The 21,037-nt window shown below is 40.5% G+C and overlaps 1 protein-coding gene across 2 annotated transcripts in view; it reads right to left on the bottom strand.

The window, feature by feature from the left end:
- Positions 1-602: 602 nt before the first annotated feature.
- The window catches only part of SETBP1 (SET binding protein 1), a 383,555-nt gene continuing 363,120 nt past the window's right edge, over positions 603-21,037 (bottom strand). For both annotated transcript variants that reach the window (XM_011949328.1, XM_011949329.1), the window contains exon 6: positions 603-2,325. In XM_011949328.1, coding sequence (XP_011804718.1) covers positions 1,706-2,325 — 620 coding nt within the window. In that variant the 3' untranslated portion in view covers positions 603-1,705. The remainder of the gene's footprint in view (positions 2,326-21,037) is intronic.

Genomic DNA, 21,037 nt, shown 5'->3' with positions numbered 1-21,037 from the left:
TGGAGGCAAACCAGATATTCTAATTCCCATTAGAAAATTTAATTCTCTCTCTCAGTGTCTCTTTCTATAATCTACCATGCCAGGTGTTTGATGTCTTGGGGAAGGTAAGGGGGAGTGAGGGAGGAAATTGAAAATACTTATTTGAAACTTCCACAATCTGACTTTTAGAAAACATCTACGGAAATGGAATTCTTCGTATTCATTCTGAGCCTGCTTAACATATTTTATTTGGGCTGTGGAAATGGATAATAGAGACGGAATATCTGTTCACGCTAAACCAATGGTTAGAGTACAACTTGGATGAGAAATGTACAGCTGAAATTGACCATTTAAAAGACGATTTGTCACACACAGTTTGCATCCATGCAGACTGATAGATTTATAATTACATTATGTACAATAATGTTTTAGTTTATTAAGGCAACCACAATTTGGATACTTTGTCCAAGGTGGCTTGATAGAATTGAAGTGGTGATACCCTTTGAGCATTTTATTTATTTATTTTTCCAGATAAGAACACTTACTCCCATTTGCTTTTAAGAAATAATTATCCAGGGATAATGGACTTCTTCTATTGTCTTTTTGTTTCCTTTTTTTTTTTCGAACAACCTATGACAATTATTCGTATGAAAAAGATCAGGTACCAAGGCATTGCTAGACACTTGTCTTTCTGGTGGGTCTGGGGTTTCAGTTTTTGGTGGCTTGTCAGTTATTCTATTTGCTGTGGGGTATTAAAACCATTTTATTCTGCCTATGCTCTGCTGACATGTTTTAAGTATAAAAATAGACTGGTTGACATCTGGGTCAACATATCCTTGGCTGCTCTGCGTCACTTATTAAAAAGGTTTTATCAATACTGAGTATGTTTCACATTGATTGAGATTCAAAGCCAGGTTCTTGGAACAGCATGCCAAGGTTGAACTTTACAGCACAGGTTAAGGATTGTATTATTTAAATGTCTACCAAGATTTAAAAAAAAAAAAAAAAGCAGCAAGTTAATGAAAAGATATATGGAAGTACAATGGGCAAAGGAAAAGTAGGAATAGACAACGCTAAAAATCAGTGTATGTGCGACAGAAGAGGCACACAGAACATGAATGCGGGTCTAAGGTCGCCTATCACTAGAACTCCACCTTCTGATCACACAATTCCATCTGAGAAACTGTACGGTTAAGGGAAAGATTCAGGTCACCTGAAGATGACGTTGGTACCCCAAAGCTTAGCAGAGCTTGAAAATCAAAAGAAATAAAAACCAATTAAATGGAACGGGTTACAGCAATGCCAGTCGAGCAATCTGCAGCTTTTTTCCCCTTGGAATGTTTCCTAATTGAGGGTGTTTCCCTTTCGATTTTCCTGGCCAGCAAATGAGGGAGTCGAGGGCGCACCTTGGCAGCGGGAGGTCAGGAGAGCGCCACCAGCCTGCTCCTCCTGGGGGCCTTCCGCTCGCCTGCGGAGGACCCAGCCGTACTGAAGCGCCGCGTGGTGGGAGCTGCGGTGAAGCTGACAAGCTTCTTCTGAAGGTGTCTCCCTGCTTTGCTTTCCCTAGAGCTCCTGATGGCTCAGCCCGTCGTCTGGCCGGATTCTGCCTGCCCGGCTTCTGGAGAGAAGGGCGTGGGTGTCCCTGCAGCGGGGGATTCTGCCCCCGCCCACTGCGCTTCCCACGTGTCAGTTCCCTAGGCCCCAGGTGCAGACGCCCAGACCCGCCCTAGGGAAGGACCTCGCTCTCACTCCCTCGGGACTTCCTCTGCCTTTTGGCTTTCACCTCCTCTTCCTGGGGAAGGGGCTGCTGCGGGGGCGGCTGCTGCGGGGGCTGAGCGGGGGCCTGCGGTTTGTGTTTCCTCTTTCCGCCTCGGGGGGTCTTGGGTAGAGGGGGTGGTGGGGGTAGGGGCGGTGGCGGCGGTGGCGGTAGGGGCGGCGGCGGTGGCGGGGGCAGGGGCGGCGCCTCCCGGGCCATGTGGATGACCGCCTCGATGGTGGCCATGATGGTGTCTTGGCTGGCGGCGGGCTCCAGCACCAGCGGGCTCAGGGTGGGCTTCTGGCCCCTTTTGCTGGGCAGGTCGATGCATTTTTCCAGCACCGGCATTTGGTCTCTGGAGTCCTCATCGAACTGGGTGGGTTGCTTCCTGGGACGCCCGCGCCTCTTCTTCACGAAGTTGTTGCCTGTTTTTGATTGTCTCTGCAGCCGCTTGGCCTTCAGGATCTTGTTCACGTGGTCCAAGTTCTTCTTGGTGGATAGGATCTTGGTGTAGTTGCACATCTTCCGCACTTCGCACTGGATGGCTTCGATCTCCCGCCGCTTGAACCTCTTCTTGAGGGAGGAGCCGACTGCAGGAGGGAAAGAGAGAAGAAATTGAGCACAGGATGCAAGGTTGCCTTCAACCCAGCCTCTTCACTGACAGCTAGCATTCTACTTGGCTATAAATATTATGGAGAATTAATGCTATGGGTATTAAAATAAAAATAAACATTTCTCAAATATTCATTGTGCATGCAAAGTACTTCTATTTACATTATTTCAGTCCTCCCAACAATTATGTGAAATATTGTTGTTCCCTTTTTAAAGATGTGGAAACTGAGGCTCACACTGTTGAGGTAAACTGGCCTAGAGCCGTGGGACTCAATGGCAGAATCACAATATAAATCTTCCCATTGTTTATCTTATTAAACAGGTAATTTTTTATTCACCCTTTTGACATTTGATCTGATTCAATTTAGCACAGGATTAGACTTTCTCTTTTTGTAGGTGTTGGATGAATGAAAAGGCACATGGGCCTCCATATCAAGCAACTGGGATCATGCAGATGTACTATCGATCTCATAGAAGAGATGCCTTGGCTTGATCAAGAATAGGAAAATGTAAGTGAACCATTTTATTCCTAACCCTTCTCCACTGACCCAGGGAGGCCTATTTCCTGGAGTGCTCTAGTTATCATGGCATCATCTCTCTGTGCTTTTCCCCCAGCATTCTGGACTACTCAGGTTGCCTGATGGCATTCAGTTAACCAGGTCCTTCATAACCAGTTCATCCTCTGGGAACCTCAAGGGAAGTATCAGCCAGGTGTTTCTGAATCATTCACACTACCCCTACCAGGCTGGCATTTGCAAAGAGCTCTTTTCATGTCCTGTTGGCCAGCTGCAGCTGCACCTCTATTTTATGAGCCGAACTTCTTGTCTCAGGAAGTCCTGCACTGCTGCCACTAAATGGCCTTCAGAACTGCTTAGTTTTGAAGTTCAGACAGCATAAAGTGTGAATGGCTTCAAAACATAGCCAACCATTCCTCCTGCAGATCATTCTTTCTCCTTGTGTTGTTCATGTTCATGAGCAGGCACATATGTGATACCTGTCTGCACATGCACACACACACACACACACAAACGGGCACATACACTCACACAGACTCCATGGCTCCACCTTCAAGGTGGCCACTCCCCCTGGCTGTTTATAAACATAATAAGTGTGTCTTCACCGAGTTCTTTGCTGCTATGATTTACGCTGCATGTTCAGCCGGAAAGGAGCCCACGTGGAAGACCTACGCATAGAGGGGAGTGTGGTGCATTTTATCATTTTGGTTTGTTGTTTCCTCCCATTATTTTTTTTGTACCTACTAATAGAGATGCAGAATAAATATCTTAAGAGAGAGGAGGAAAAAAGATGCTTAAAACATGGATACCATTCTCACTTATTCTTGGGTACTCCCACTTGATTCTTTCCTCTGCTTTGTCCCATTTCTCTCTCATGCTGTGCCCAGCACAGATTGCCAGGAGGGATTTATTTGAAGTTATTTACACCCCCAGCTTCATGGAGTGGGGAGAGCTGAGTCCCATAGGCCAGGTCAAAATGTTACTGCTTTTGGCCAAAGGTCAGTAAGACTGACCGAGCAATGAATAACTACTGAATGATCTTTAAAATAAGTTATAAAGATCAAAATAGAACAAAGCCAGAGTGAGCTTCCGACTATAAAAATAAAATTTTTGTAGTTAGTTTTGTAAAAGAAAAAGGTTGCCTGGTTGTAAGTTATCAGAGGCAAGAACCAGTGCTTGTCTGTCTTTATGTCCCTCAAAGGGCCTAGCAGGGTGCCTGGTATATAAAAGAGATTTAAGAATTGTTTCTGGACTGACAAATCAATCTAATCAGGCCTTGTAGTCATATTCCCTAGAAGAGTTCTAGTTTGAATTTTTAAAGTGACCATTGCAAATATAGTTATACTAAAACTTAGCCCACCTCCATGTCAGTGACAGATGATTTACCTTGTCCACATAATTCATGAGTCAATGGCAACTAGTCAGTAGTAACACTCCACAAAACTTGACACTTCCAAGCAAAGGTTTCATTTACAGTTTGCCCTCTCTTTAGTTTATATCAGCCATAGAGGAAGCAAATGCTATGTGATATGTTATATAATATAGCATGAAAGTATAAAGTAAATCGCCTTGCTGACATGTAATATAGCATAGAAGTATAAAGTAAATCAATTAATTGGCAATACTGTATTTGACTGAGTTAAGCTTGACAGAAATACTCCATGAGCTGCAGGTCTTTTGGGCAAAATACAACCAATGGATTGTCGCTCTATGTGTTGTCTTTTTAAAGTGAAATGCCAAAATAAATAAGTAAATAAACCCCCAAAACAAAATCTCCAAACCAAAATAAAGAAATACACAAACAGAAACCTAGCAGATAGCAGCTAATTCCATATTCAAAAACATGTGCTGAATAATTAAGTCTTTGCATTAAAAAAGGATTGTGAAATAAAAATTAATTCTGATAGTGTAAATCTACCAAACAATCCTAAAAAATGTCAAAATAACTCTTTTGTGCCCACCATTCACATTTAGCAAATGTTAACTTTTTGTCATATTATTTTTTTTAGTAAGAAAGAAAACATTACAGATTGAGCTAAGTCATGGCTCCCTTCTCCATTCTTTTCCCTTTCTTTTTATGCATGTTTTAATCCTTTTGTTGCATATATATGAGCTCGTGTTGGTAAAAATTAAAAATCTGAATCTACCTAGTGTTGGTAATGATGTAAGAAACTGGGAACACTCACATACTGTTGGCGGGAGTATAAACTGTTATAATCATTTTGGAGAGTGATTGGGCAATAACTGTTAGAGTTGAAGATGTACACATTCAATGTCCCAGCAATTTCATATCAAGCTTGCCTCCTTTACTTATATATAACAGGAGGCAAAAGTTATATAAGGATGTTCCTTGAAGCTCAGTGTATGATACAGAAAACTGAAAACAATCTAATTAATCAACTGTGATACATAAAACAATGCAATATTATACATTGATTAAAATGAATAAACTACACATAAATATATCAACATGGTTAAATCTCATTTAAAGAGTTGAGTAGAAAAGGAAATCACAAAAACATGTTTAAGTATACTACTTACATAACTTTAAAAACATACATACTTCTTGAACTTTTATTTTATCTTCAGAGTCCAGTTGTGGAGGTTTAGTGACTGCTGTGTAGGAGATCAACTGTGAGTCAAATACTTGGTGGATGACTCACCTACTACTCAACATCTACTTCCCCCCAAGGCAACCTCACAGAGTTTTATTAAGTCTCTAGAGTAGGGTTGTCCAACAGAGTTTTCTGAGATGGTGAAAATGTTCTCTATGTGTGTGCTGCTCCATAGGTAGCCACTAGCCACGTGTGGCTACTGAGCACTTGAAATGTGGCTGGTGTGACTGAGACACTGAATTTTTAATATCACCTAATTTTCATTTAAATAGCTACAGTGTGGCTAGTGGCTACCCTATGGGGCAGCACAGCTCTAGAACTACCTACCTTGAAATACAGAGGACAGAATTCATTCAATAAATTGCGGACTGTGGGAGACTCTAGGCAAACAACCTGGTGTCTTCAACAAATAAATTGCCGGGCAGGGGGAAGATGAAACTGTGCATCAAAAGAGACTAAAGAGATAAAGTGACCTTATTTGGATGACAGTTGGAACAAACCGTTAAGAGAGATCATGAAATAAATGGAAATTTGAACAATGGGCATTTCATGATATTACGTAATTACTGTTAATTTTTCATAGGTGTGATATTTGCATTGTGATTATGGTTTCTGAGTACCTATCTTTTAGAAATGCCTACTAAAATACTGATAGATGAAATCACATACTGTCATCTGGGATTGACTTTAAAATTCTAAGGAAGGGAGGAGGTAAGTGGAAGTATTGATGAAACAAGATTGACTGTAAGTTGATATTGTTGAAGCTGAAGTTGATATTGATGGGTACATGAGGTTTATTAATGCTATACTGCTTACTTCGGTGTATGTCTGACATTTTCCATAACACAATGTTAAAAAATTATAAATAAGTGGCAATAAAACATCTTAAAATCTTAGGGCTGGACAGTGCTCTAATTTTCAGTATCTTGGGGCTTTATTTCACCTAAATACATTTTGAAGAAGAAGAGATGTCCTCAATGAAGGTTATGCATCCACCATCTCCCTAGAAGGCTTAGCTTACAGCTGCCCTCCTGTTTTAATGGCATAGAAACATGAATGAGTTCTCTGTGTTTTATGCTTTCACCACCTGCATAAATAAATACATGTCATGAGCCAATCTCCATTGATGGCATCAGGTATTATGACCTAGTATCCCTCTGTCTTTTGCACATTATAATCTTTGGGGTTTTTCACATCTACTGAACATCTGAATTTCATTTATTTCTCCTTTATGTTTGTTATCCAAACTTTCAGTTCAGATTTGTTATCCCTCTGTGTGAACAATAGCAGAGTATGGTATAGTAGAAATGACTCTGTGTAGAAGAAGCTGGAAAACAAGGTGAACTGAGATAAGTCCCTGAACCGCTCCATCTCTGTTTCTTCATCTGTTACACTGGATGGCGGAACCAGATGCTCTTGGAAGTTCCCTTCTATATTTAGTTTGCCGTAATTCTTTTCTATACTCATTATCAGTTGCATCCCCAAATGTGGGGTGGCTTTCTAAAACATTTCTTTATCGAATAATTCTAAAATATTAGTGTGTGCGGAGAACTTCGGACTTGGCAGGGTTTGATATTCACAGATCTTTCTCCTTATTGCTTATGATTTCACTGTCCCTCTAAATGTTTACAGATTTTTCTCTTTTCAAATCGTTTCATTATTGGACAGTCATTTCTGGGCTCTTGCTGCAAGATTGATTCCATATTTGCTCTCCTTCCTATAATTGTCCTATATCTTGCCTGCTCTTTGTTAGTTTGAAAGAATAATTATTGAGTGGCCTAGGCAAAATGCAAATTCATTTCTTCATAACTCAGCAATACAAATTTTCTTTCAGACCCTATGTATATTTGAAATTGCCATGCAAATGGTTGAGCTGGTTTTGGTCCAGATCTAGACATTCTATCTTTTCACTCCCATTATCAGAAGATTGGCTCATCAGCATTCTGTTGATTTTGTCAATTCGTTTATGGTAACTAGAGAATGGACTTGGCACTGCTTTTTGGATGCAGAATTTGTACGTATAGTAGGCCCCCTGAGACAAAGGCTAACAAGGCTTCGTTATATAGAGGATTCCCAAGAAATAGATACCCATGTTTGTAGACTGTACTTTGCCCATGTACAAGACACACCCTATTTTACAAGAAAGCTTTGGGTGGATTGTGGAAGGAGGCAAATTTACCTCTAGACTCCTTAGAGTTTTTCTTGCTGTTTGAATGTTCCTAAGGGGAGGTGGAAAGATGTTGAGGAAGGCTGAACTGCCTGGAGTTGGGGTGCATTTCAGGCCAGATAGAGCTGGAATATCCTGTGCTTTAATCAAGGCGGAGAGTTGCAGTGTGAATTGCTTTGTGTGCTGATACATGTTAGAAGATTCTCTGAAGGCAAAGGCCACACCTTTTTTTCTCTACCTTCAGAGTTCCCAGCACAGGCCCATCGATATAGCAGTACCTGATCTGGTGCATACCATGTGGTCAGCAAATACAAGCTCAATGGCATTCAGTTGTCTCATGTTCTCCAATGTAAATTCTGCATTTTATTTATTTATTTCACTTTGTCCTTGTGCTTGCCTTGGTAATGGTCTCTTATTTTCCTAATGCTGCTTTTTATTTTTAATGGGGGAGAATGAGGCAACCTGCCTTGGCATTGCAAACTTTTTTCTTCCATCCTTAGAATTTAAATTAACCTTCTATAGTACTGGCCTTAAAAGCTCTTTTGAAGAAGATGGCAAGTTGCCTCTGCTGGTGAGGCCTCTGCAAGGTAGGGGGCATCCGAGTTGCTGCTTGTTATCAACACAAGTGCTAGAGGACTGCTAAGTTTAAAGCAGCAATTTAGAATGAAGAGTTAGCAGATGTGGGGGATTTGTCATAATATGATGGTGTTTTCATTCTGTTCTTAATATCATCTTAACATACTTTGGGGTTTCTTTGAAAACATGAGTAGCTTGTTTGAAGCATAGTAACTGCCTGACTATTCAACAACTTATTCTTAGGGGTTTATTGTGAAAGAACTTTTTATCTCAGTTGCAATGGCTTGAAGGACTCTGGTCTGTGTTCTGTTCCTATTTCACATTTTTTCTTGGGACAAGGTAGGAGGAGAGGTGGGTAGACTGGCTGATGGACAGGTGAAGCAGTGGGGTATGTAGGTGTGAGTATGTTTATGTGTGTGAGCTCTGAAGTGGGCTAGGCCACCAAATAGTTAGTGTCCCAGGGCAGCTCCCTAATCTTCTCAGGAATGGTGTTGGATTTAGAAATCGGCCTAGTGCTCTCCTGCCCCTGCCACCTTGCCCACACTGTTCACCTCCTCTCTGCCTCTCTAAATTAAACCAGCAGCTTCCCAAGTGCACATTCCCTCCAGAGGAAGCCAGACAATTTACTTGGCTGCAGAAAGAACACATTAATACTTTGTATTTACATTATTTATATTTTACCTAAATAATCCTAATGCTTAATGAACAGAACTCCAGCCATGCCCTTACTTGTGCTGCCCATCAGATGACAGGTCACCTGTCACACTTGGGCATGAGATTCCTGGGAGAAGGGGAGGCCATGTGCATTCAAGAGGTTGACAGGAGATCTCACTGGTTAGTTGCTTTCAGGGTGCTGTCAGTGTCCTATATTTTAAATTTGTAGCAGGCCAGCCCACGTGGTAATTTTAGAAAAGCAAGACTTTTCAACAGAAAAAAATTTCAAAATACTTTGTAATGAGATGAAGAAGACCCATACAATATTTTATACACCACACAGAGTTCTGTTGGTTATTTCACACCAAACTGTATACATGAGTTGCCACTTTCAAAGATGAATTTGGCCATTTTCTTGTACAAAAAGACAAGGGTTCCAAATTTTCTTAACTATTCTAGGCTGTCAGTAATGTTACCCTGCAGATGATAAACAACAAAATACTTAATGTCCCTTTACAGTAAACTGGGTCAGAGAGTAACCGCGTTTGGAAAGAAACTCATGCTATGGAAAGAGCAGTTTTGGAAATTTATTGCAAATGTTTCCACCATTTGGCAATTTTGTTGCTGAAAACAATATAACCTATAAATCCCTTTAATCTGCAAATTTGAATACCTTGTAAACAGAACTGACTTTCAAATGAAGAGTTGGACTAAAAAATATGGACCATCTAATTGTTAATAAAGAGGATGGTTTGCCAAGTTTCAACAAAAAACTTGTTTAACTGATAGATGAGATTGGAAAAAAATAGTACTGATTTAAGCACAGTCAACAATCTACTTTATTCTTTTGAATCTATGTATATGTGAAATATTCTTTATCCTACAACATCTGCTAACAACAAGTATTTAAACAAACTGAATTCAGAACGAGAACTTTAAATTACTTATCACAAGTGCCTAAAAAAAAAACCCAAGATTTTTGAAAACAAGTGTACAAACTCAATTGCTCGGTCCTCCTACAACACTATTAAAAACACTTAAATCACTATTAAAAACACTTAAATCAGTATAACATTTTGATAGCAACAAAAATATTTTTGTTTTGTTAATAATAGGTAAAATGTAATTTAAAATTATTTTAAGAATATATTTCAAGTTTATCTCATCCTGTTAAAGTTTGTATTTAAGAAAAAGAGGGCACGTATTTTTAGTATGTATTTAAATGGTGTGACTATTCAAAATTATGTTACTAATATCACTGCATGATCAATAATCTGGAGCCCACTGCTTTAAAGTTGTCCTTTCTGTTTTAAAAAACTCCTCAAGAGTTTATTCACTCACTTAGTATTTAATCCTCAAAGATCTTAACTAAAGCTTCTTGAAGACAGCATGTGTTGTCCTTTTTCATACCCTTCAAAACAAAGAACATAGTTCCTGTGTCATAGTAGATGTTTGATTAGTATTTCCTGCTAGACTGCTTCAGACTGTAAACTCCCAGAGCCCAAATCCTGGAGAGCATTTATCTTTATATTCCCCAGAACACCTTTAATTGAGTTGCATGCCATTCCATGGCGGTGAGGGGTGCCCTATCCATGGAGAGCTCCTCGAATGGGATTTAATGCTGACATCCTTTATTTGATTAGGCAATTCACAGGTCCTGGTCTGTAGGCTTTCAGAGTCCTTGACTTCTCTGACCACGAGGAAATAATGCCAGTTATTTCATGGGCCCATGGGTTAGACAAACCACCTGGGACTTTGGACAGATAATGACAGTGGCGACTCATTCCAGAGAGAATCCAAGCTGAGTAAAAACATTACTAGGTTGCTCAAGGGACTTCTAAGGAGGGCAAGCCGGATTTTGGCAGTCCTGAAAAAACTGGGCAAAAGAGAGACCTCAGAGATAAGAGAACCAGCGAAAGATGAGATTATAGCTCCCTGTAAGGTGCATCATGAATATTCATCACAAGGGGTTGCCCACCATGGATGAACAGAGGAATCTTTTAAGTTTAAGGGATTTTCTGGAGGTGCTATTTATTTATAAGTTACTTGTAAATAGTCAGCCGGGAGCAGTGGGCCTGTAATCCCAGCACTTTGGGAGGTTGAGGCGGTGGATTATGAGGTCAGGAGTTTGAGATCAGCCTGGCCAACATGGTGAAACCCCTTCTCTACTAAAAATACAAAAAGTAGCCGGGTGTGGTGGTGCACACCTGCAATCCCAGCTACTTGGGAGGCTGAGGCAGATAAATTGTTTGAACCCAGGAGGTGGAGGGTGCAGTGAGCCAAGATTGCGCCAATGCACTCTAGCCTGGGCAACAAAACGAGACTCCATCTCCAAAAAAAAAAAAAAGAAAATAAAAATAGTAGCTTCCTAGGCTTTTGGTAAGGAGTGAATTGGGAATGGCAGCACTGGTAAACTGAGAAATACGAGGGCATTTAGCCCTCCTCTGTTTCATTCAACTTTGGCTTTTGTTTGTTGTAATGTGGATCAAGTCCCAACACACTGATGAGACAACATGGAAGGCTGGATAGAAATGTAGTTAACGCCAAAAAGTTTGAAGCTACATCTGTTGAGTCTCACAGCATGCCAGTTGGTCACACAGCGGGGGTGGTTGCACCCTCTCAAAGGGCTCTTTTTATTTCTTTTTTCTTTCCTCTCAAATGTGGTATCACTTTATCCTTAACCATAAATACCATCTCTTATATAATACCCCAACTATTGTGCATGCATGTTCTTACCTGATTATGAGACATTTTCTTTGTCTCTTTAAAACTTTAAAAAAAAAAATACAGGGAAGAACAAAGAAACATATAACAAACATGAACACGGGCTCAGACAAAATAAGTCCTGTTGACCATGCTAGAACTTCAAGAATTACATATAGCGGTAAGTATCTCTGTTTTGTTTTTTTCCTGGTCTTAATAGTAACTGCATTTGTTTACGTATTAGCTAGCATACTTAGCAACCTGATGGAAAACATACTGACCAGGACATTAGAAGAATGAGGTTCTGATCTTAGCTCATGACCCCTCAGTTCTGTGTCTCCAGACAAATCTCTCCATTTCTTGAAATGACTGATCCTTGCTTCTCAATAAATATAATTCTATAAAAGTCATATACCTCCAAGTTTTCTGTGCCCGAGGTAAGACATCCTCAAATCCTTCATCTGTGTTTCCTATCAGATGAATTCTAGATCAAAGCAAATTTTTCATTTTGATCACTCTCTGGAGATTATGTCATCTGCTAAAGTTGATCTGAAATTTTAGTGCCCAGAATTGAACTGATTTTCTAGATACGAAGTGATTAGTACAGAAAAATGGGTTTGATTAATTTCTGTGATCAAGGCACCATGCTTATATTAATAGAAGCTACATTTTTAAAAAACTGCATTTTTTTTTCCCAACAGCATCCTACTGTTGGCTCATGTTAAATGGAGGCTCAATTAACTCCCTTAAACACTTTCGTATAAGCAGCTATCAACACTGGCCACTGCTATGTGGAATTGGGTGTTAAGCTTAAATGCAGGCCTTCTATTTAAATCTGCAAAGTTTAATTTTATTAACTTTGTGAATTAATATTCTAGTCTGTTGTGAAAATTTTGAAACTTAATTTTGTTTTCTCAAAGAGTTATCAGATTTTTAGGAATATTCAGAGGGCTCGAATACCCTAAAAGTTAATGTCTGTTCTTTTAACTACCTCTGGGCTGGATTCAAGTAACTAAAAGCCATGCTATCATTTTTTCTTTATTGAAGTTTCTAAAGAAAAAGATGTCAATTTACAAATTAACTATCTTTGTATTCTCCCTAAAAACAATAAGCAATTTACACCAATTGCTTTTGACTTTCTCATGTCTGTCTGGTTAGTGGAAGATGGATGAACCACAGAAACAATAACTTTGCATAGCCTACAGGTGTGTGTGCCCAACTCTATTATTTCTGTAAGTGTCAGAGAGGATATTACATCTGATGTTCAACAGGGAAAAAAAGTCTTGCATTTTTCTTTTATCCAGAGGCAACTCTTCTGCCCTAGTGAGAAAAATATAAAAGATACAAAACAAAGCAATATCAGGCATTGTTCCAGTGCGCACAAATTTCCACTGGAATTCAGTTTATAATTCAGTCTTAAAGCTTTTTATGAACACTTCATGTCTTTGTATATTCCACCAATTCTTTAAAAGTCCAATTAAGTCCTCTTCCTAAAAGCCATCCATGGACTCTCATTTCAGCATTCATCTGTTTGCTCCTCTCTATATTGCCTGTATCTCTCTGATGGCACTTCACTTAGTCTGTCCTCTATTATGATTATGGGATTAATCTATATTAACACTCTTCTTAAATTGTATTTTTCCTAAGGGACAAGGACCTTGTCTTAGCCATTTTTATTCATGCTTGGAATAAACATTGATTCAGGCCCAGTTTGTGCCAGGCACTATAAGGGGCATGGAATGTTGTGCCTTCCCCCTAGTGAGCAGCACAGAGTCTAGCTGACTTACTTGAATTGAAATCAATCTGTGTCACCTGACTTGAACAGCACTTAGCATCTATTTCGTAAAGTCTGTGTTTGAGGCATGAAAGGATGTTTCTGGAGATTCAAATCGCTGTCAATTAAATTAGGTCCTCACATATTTCAGCTGTTCCCTACTCTGTTCAGAGCACCATTAACTGAAAAGTCTCTCAGTTAGAACCAAAAGTACTGTGAAATACAAACCAATATCTAAACTTCATTCCATAAGAGAAGTGGAGTTTCAATGACAAAAACATGGACTAAAGCAAGTTTGGAATTTATTAAGAGTCACTAAGAAGACCAGCTTGAAAATTTAAGGACATTAAGGATGTTTAAGAACATGAAGATTGACTGAAATGACGGATCCCCTGGAAAAGGAACACATGTACATATTATACATTAGAGGGAGAGAGAGAAGCAGGGGAAGGAATGGTCTTTTTTGTTGTCTTTAAATAGACTTTTTTAGAGCAGTTTTAGATTCATAGCCAAATTAAACTAAAGGTACAGAGACAGAGGTTTCCCATATATTCCCTTGTCCCAGCACATGTATAGCCTCCACCATGAATGGTCTTTTCATTGCCAAGCATGTGAATCAGAATCATAATGGTTTATTATAGGAGAAGGGTCATATGCTCTCTTGGCAAATATATATACATTCACATTCTGAGTGCTATACCAGGAGTTTTTTGAAAAAAAAAAAAATTGCTTTAACTTTTTTCTTTTTTTCAAGTGTAAGCTTGAACAGACTCAAGACGGCAAACACTCCCTCCTCAATTTAAGATTTGACAATTTAAGAAGAAAAAGCTCATTCATCATCTTTCCCTTTTAGAGACCATAAATTATTGGCTCATACACCATGTGGCTTGGATTCTAGGAAAAGTTAGTGTAAACAAATCCAAGTTACAATGCGTGGAGTAGGAGAGTGAGTCATAAACAAAACACAGACATATGCTCTCATATAAATAAGGGCCTGGATCATCAGCTTCCCAGAGTCTGCTTCCCATTAATTACACAACAAAATGAACTTTCCATATGTAAAGCCCAAATCACTTAACTCTGGCAACTTGTATAAGACAAAGACCAGGATTGTGACTATGTAGGCACTAACAAAACTAGATTTCAAAATAAAAAATGTCCTTTCAAAATATCTTCAGGCATTGGAGAACAAGAAGATCCCCTGGAGGAGAATTTTTGAGTAACAAAACTAACCCCAGGCACTCTGGGAAGACTGCTTGGAGGCTGATAAGGATCCCTGCTGAATTTATAGGTAATATTAGGCACATTCTCTTTTGTTCTGTGTCCTGTCAGTTTTCTGATGCTGGCTAGCCCTGGATCCCGGCCACACAGAGTTTTCACACACATTGCTGGGACCATTGAAAAGTTTCAGTTCCTTCGCTCAGTTCCTTCTCGCTGTCTTTTGAAACTATCCATTGGTAGCACTAACTTATATTTCCTGATTGTCTCATGAAGACTACCTGGTCTCTTTTAGTTTAAAGAGGTATCAAGGAAAACATAATTCCTGGGGAAGAGTATTCTTTAATAGGTCAGACACTCCAAGAGAGGTGGAAGTGAAGTCTTTCCTTATGTCCCTTTCAAAAGCTGATTCCATAAAATAAACTAACAGAGTTAGTTCCAATGGACATTAAAACAACAGATCTTAAACTTTAGGTGTCCTGGATACGGGAAAGAGGAGGAAAAGGACTTTTAGCTCTTTCCTAGTTGTGGGGGTGAGGAGGTAGCTTTCAACCATTCATACACTCGGGGACTATTTTTGTAACATCTATGCTTTGTGTCATACCTTACACCATACAAGGCAAGTAGAATGCATTGCTCTTGCCCTCAAATGAAGGTGAAGGGGAAGGAACTAACATTTCTGGAAAACCTACAGTGTATGTTGCAGTATTTCACATATTTCCTCATTTAACTGTGGTAACAACCACTTGAGGACCTTGATTAGTATCCCTTAGTTTCTTTACAGTACAGAGATGAAAACCAAGTATTTTTTTCCTAAGGGCACATATCTCAGAAGTTGTGAATGCAATAATTCAAGCAATGGCGGTCTCATTTCAAAGCTAGTTTCATGCTATATTTCCTTAAGAAAGCAAAGAAGACAGGGAGCTAGAAAAAGACTGATAAAACCTGAGTTTCCTCATTAATTTTATGCTCTTGTCTGTACTGGAGTGCCAAATTTCTCTGAATTTCACCATCTCGAAGGCCTTTTCCAACCCCCTAAATTCCATAATTAAATAACAGAAGATATTACTGCAGATGACACATCATTGCTGCTAGATTAACCGTTCCTGCACATTGTTTTGATCCTGCTCCAGTTCAATGCCTTCAATGGCTCCTTGTAGGGAGCCAGACATTCAAGATACTGAGAGAAGCTGGTCAGGGTTATGAAGAAAGGTGGGAGGCAGGGCATGGTAAACACAAGAGACTATGGCATATTTAATGGAGAAAATTTATCCTATTCTAATCAATTGCTGCCAGTTAAAAATCTGAGCCCAAAGATGATAGTTTCATAAAGCCAGAAAGCTTGATTATTATGTAAATCTTCTGATGTTCATAAACTGCTAATTAATTTTTTAAAATTTGCAACCTTCTGTAGGCCAACCAAAACACAAGTATAGACAGCAGCTGGGCCATGGCTGTCATTTTGCTATCATTCCAGGTCAGAATAGTGACCCTGTCTTATTCTAGACTTTTGGGTACTCCATCTTCTGATCTCAAATTTCCCTTCCAGACTTATCTGCCATTATTTCCATATAAATGCTGTATTCCTATCTCCTAGCTTCTGTCTGCTTACCTAATTCAGTTTATCTTTACAAGTCCATCTTAACTCTTCTCTTCCCAAAAGAGAAATCTCTTAGTACCATTCAGTTGAAATCAACTGCTGAATAATAGTTCTGTTAGTATCTCAGATTGTTATTCGATCTATTCATTTAAAAATACCATTTGGTCATCTCCTGTTTTGGAGGCAGGCCTTCCCATGTAGTGTTAAAGCTCCTCTGGGGCAGGGGCTAATCTTCTATTTGTATATATCATTCATAGAATTGAGTGCAGTGTGGCAGGCTCTTAAAAAAAAGGTTGACAATTTTTAACAAAGTCTTACAGATGTTTGAGTAAGATGAGATTGATATAGTCACTAATGCCTTCAAGATTAGGGGGCTTGGACTGTGTCCTGAGATAAGAGTATTTGGAAGGGGGAGTGAGGATACATATCAGTTTCTAAAGGATAGTTAATGGATATTATGATCTAAGTCATCACACGGCTACATTGTGACTTCACATGATTAAATCCTGACATGAGATAACTTCAGTTCTGACATGAGAGGGTTTCATAAAACACTTACATGTTAAGTTTTGAATATGTGATTGGTGTTTTCATCTGATATTTCATTTCTTTCTTGCTACTGCCTAGAAGGCAGAAATTATTTTTCTCATTTCATTGATGAGAAAACTAGAACTCAGAAATCTCAGTGAGACTTTGTGACTTACCTAAGGGGATGGATTAAAAAGTATGGCAGTACTGTAGTGAGGACTCTGCAATAACCCTGACCCTTGAATTTCAAATCCAGTTTCACTCTGCCTCAATGTGGTGGCCAGAAAGAGTCCAAGTTTCCTAGTTCCCAGTCAGGCAATATTTGTAACCCTTCTGGCCTCAATTTTCTCATCTGCAACATGAAGTGTTTGGCAAAGGTCCCTTCTAGTTTACTGTAATCCAGGTTTGTCTAGTCTGTTCTATTTGAAGCAGCAGGAGGACAGTCCTTGGGAGGATATGTTGGGATGACTCCAGTGTCTCCCAGGGAGAGAATGGAGAGAGCAGACAGGTGAGTGATCTCTCTCTCTCTTTCTCTGTCTTTGTCACACCTGTCTCACAATCCTTAGTCTACTCTCTCTTCCTGCCTCCTTTCTCTCCATGCCTCTTCTCTGTCTCTCTGCTGTCTTAGACTGACTACAGCCTGCCTGGACCACTCAAGATCATTCTTAATGACAGTCATTACATAGTTCTGCATTGCCTGAGGCCATTTCTGCAACAATGAGCAGGAAAGATTTTGCCCTGCCACTCCCTACTCCTGCAGTTGGGCTCACTATGCCAACTTTATTGGAACCAAGAAGTTTTTCAAAAACTCTCCATTAATTACAGGAACCCCAACGCACAGTGCCCCCTTCTCATTAACACAGTTGCTTTCAGTTGCCACTAAATTATCTCACCATCATGACCCCCATAATCTAATTAGACTTCTGGAAATGGAAAGTGCCAGTGAACAAGGCAGGCGCCGCACTTTCATCTTAAAACTGATCATAAAATATTTGTGCCCTTTCGTTCTTTGCCACATAAACTCTGCCCCATAAGAGTCTCCTTTCATTCTCTCCCATTTATAAAGAGGAGCTTGAATATTTGATATAAAATGAGCATCTTAATAGAAATCGCTTCATGTATGGGAGGTTTTCTTTTCCAAGTGTGAGGTCATTACAATAATCGCACCTGACTCCCCAGGCATCTGATGCCTCACAGCCAAACCTCCCACTGGGCTTCAATGGAGGTGTGAATGATACTATCACTGGGAAGAAGATAAAATGTGTTATTATCATTACTCTATTTTTAAGAGGGTCTGACTGTGGCATGAGGTGGTTGGGAGCATAATCTGTATGAAGCATTCAGAGAAGATAAATTGAGTTAAACTTCTCAAGACACAGCACTTTCAAACCTGTCATTAAACCTCTGTATTTCCTAAAATCTCAGCTCTAGAGAGAAAATAATTAGCTAAGTGAAGTCCAGACATGTCTATTGAGTATCTACTATGCACCCAGCATCGTGCAAGGTTCCTGACATTCAAATAAGATTATGAGTTGCTTAACACCAAGGCTCCTGGCTTTTGCTTCTCTTATTTTCATTCCGTACATTCCAAGGTTCTGGGAATTGAGATGCCCAATACCTACTGAGTGAGACAAAACCTAAATAGGAAATGGTTGCTGTCCTAGTGAAACCAATACTCTGGCCACAATGCAAGACTAACACATACAAAATAATTAAAGTACTGCATAGGCTGATGCACTCTCCTGTTTTCCATTGAGTGGCTTATCCTGAAACTCTCACAGAACTTCTGAGTGAAGGAAGACACATATGTGTGCGTATTCCTCCTTCTCTGAATAAATACACGCTTTTGTAGTGCAAGTACAACGCCATATAGGCTGAATCTTTTTTTTTTTTTTTTTGGAGACGGAGTCTCGCTCTGTCGCCCAGGCTGGAGTGCAGTGGCCGGATCTCAGCTCACTGCAAGCTCCGCCTCCCGGGTTTACGCCTTTCTCCTGCCTCAGCCTCCCGAGTAGCTGGGACTACAGGCGCCCGCCACCTCGCCTGGCTAGTTTTTTGTATTTTTTAGTAGAGACGGGGTTTCACCATGTTAGCCAGGATGGTCTCGATCTCCTGACCTCGTGATCCGCCCGTCTCGACCTCCCAAAGTGCTAGGATTACAGGCTTGAGCCACCGCGCCCGGCAGGCTGAATCTTTAACTCAAGAATAATCATTCTCAATACGCTGGGAGACTAACCAAGGGCTAGGCTGCTATTAATGAACAAAGGAGGCTGGAGGGCTCCCAAGTTGCTTCAGGTTGCTCCATCTGGTGAACTTTCTTAGGGTGGTTTGCTGCTTCTGGATCTGATATAGAAACTGAAGGAAAATCACTGCCCCTTAACTCTAATGAATATTAGAGTTCATACAGTCTAGAATGTATCTTTTCATGAATGAAACACTTTTGTGCAGGAAACAGTTGTTCAGTACACTTTGACCAATATTTAGTGATTACCTATTGTTTGCCCACCTCAGTGCTAGGTAAAGTTGAATAAGATCTGGCCACATGGACTATGCCATCCTCTGGTCCACTGTGGGACACAGGTGGAGCACGGACACTGTATTAAATGTAGGAATCTATGATCAATGAGCTTATAGGGAGCCAGTGAGGCACAGAGAATGTGGCATTCAACTTGACCTTGGCGTGGTTCTCAGTATGAGTGTCAGGGAAGGCTTGTTAGAGCTGAAGACACCTATGCTGAGGCTTGAAGAAGCATCATGAATTAGCCATTCAAAGGGCATGACAGGTGGGCAAGTGGGACAAAAATAAAAACATTCCAGGGAAGAAAACAGACAACAACATCAACAATAGCAGCAGCAAAAACAGCACCCACTTGTTGAACTCTTACTATGTATCAGCTACTTTGCTAAACATTTCCCGAGGATTATCTCCATGATTCCTCACCATAATCCTTGACTCTAGGTGATATTCTTTTCCCCATTTTATGGATGTGACCACTGAAGTCTTGAGATCACCCAGCTGGTGAGTGGAGCACTGAGATTTCAACACAAGCAATACAAAGTCAGAACACATGCATTCAACCAGAGCACTTCATGGCCCATGTGTGGTATGTAGAAAAAATGAGCCAAAACTTAGAAACAAGGCAAATGGAAGGAGACAAGTCCTTTCGGGTCTCCCCAAGGATTATTAACAGTACAGGAACATGTGCCCCTGTTAGGCTTGCTGTCCACTACTGATTAAAGGCTCGGAACCTGCCAGCTTCTTTTTGGCAGGGAGCATGGATCTCGCTCTATCGCCCAGGCTGGAGTACAGTGGCGCGATTTTGGCTCACTGCAACCTCTGTCTCCCAGGTCCAGCAGGTTCAAGTGATTCTCCTGAGTAGCTGGGATTATAGGTGCCCACCACCATGCCTGGCTAATTTTTGTATTTTTAATAGAGACGGGGTTTCACCATGTTGGCCAGGCTGGTCTCGAACTCCTGACCTCGTGATCCACCCGCCTCGGCCTCCCAAGTGCTGGGATTATAGGCGTGAGCCACCGCGCCCAGCCTGTATTGTTATTATTATTATTATTATTATTTTTAGTAGAGATGGGGTTTCACCATGTTGGTCCGGCTGGTTTTGGACTCCTGACCTCAGGGGATCCACTCGCCTTGGCCTCCCAAAGTGCTGGGATCACAGGTATAAGCCACCATACCTGGCCAATCTGCCAGCTTTTATGTTAACTTGTGGACTTTTGCCTACCAAAGAAGTGAATAATTTTTCTTTGGTAGAAGAGATAAACTATGAGGTTATGATTTTATTGCCTGTTACGACACTAACTGAACTGAACGACACTAACTGAACAACTTACTCTACACGCTTTCTCCAGTGCCTGCATTCTCCAGCTTTACCACCATGCTGTCTTCTGCATTAAAGAGTTGAATGAGCCTTTGAAATAACTTTTTAGTTTTTGGAAAATAATACCGTGGCAGTGGAAATCCCAAAGGAGTTGAAATTTGGTTGAGATTTCTAAGGAGATGAGGCTGGGGCAGAAGGCAGGGCCAGATTCTGGAAGATTTGGTGCTTCCCCGGGCTTCCCTTGGCCATAGGAATGGCTCAGCTGCTCTAGGAGGTTCAGATTAAATCAGAAAAGAGCTTATGTCTCCTTTAACAATGAAAATGACAACAGGTTTTGGAGGCTTTTCAGAAGGCTTTTGGTGTGTGATGGGGAAATACAGAAGCTTCCAACCCTGCCGAGTCCCTTGTCCCTTGGTGGCCCAGAGCTGCAGGAGGGGGCGCCTTTCATGGGCCTGTCATATTCAGCACAGCTTTCAGGGCAAACTGGCTCATTTTGTGATGCTTCAG

The sequence above is a fragment of the Colobus angolensis genome, unplaced genomic scaffold (assembly GCF_000951035.1).
Source record: "Colobus angolensis palliatus isolate OR3802 unplaced genomic scaffold, Cang.pa_1.0 Scaffold299, whole genome shotgun sequence".
Taxonomy (NCBI): Eukaryota; Metazoa; Chordata; class Mammalia; order Primates; family Cercopithecidae; genus Colobus; species Colobus angolensis.
The sequence above is the reverse complement of the archived record's forward strand: the minus strand, read 5'-3'. Positions and strand labels throughout refer to the sequence as shown.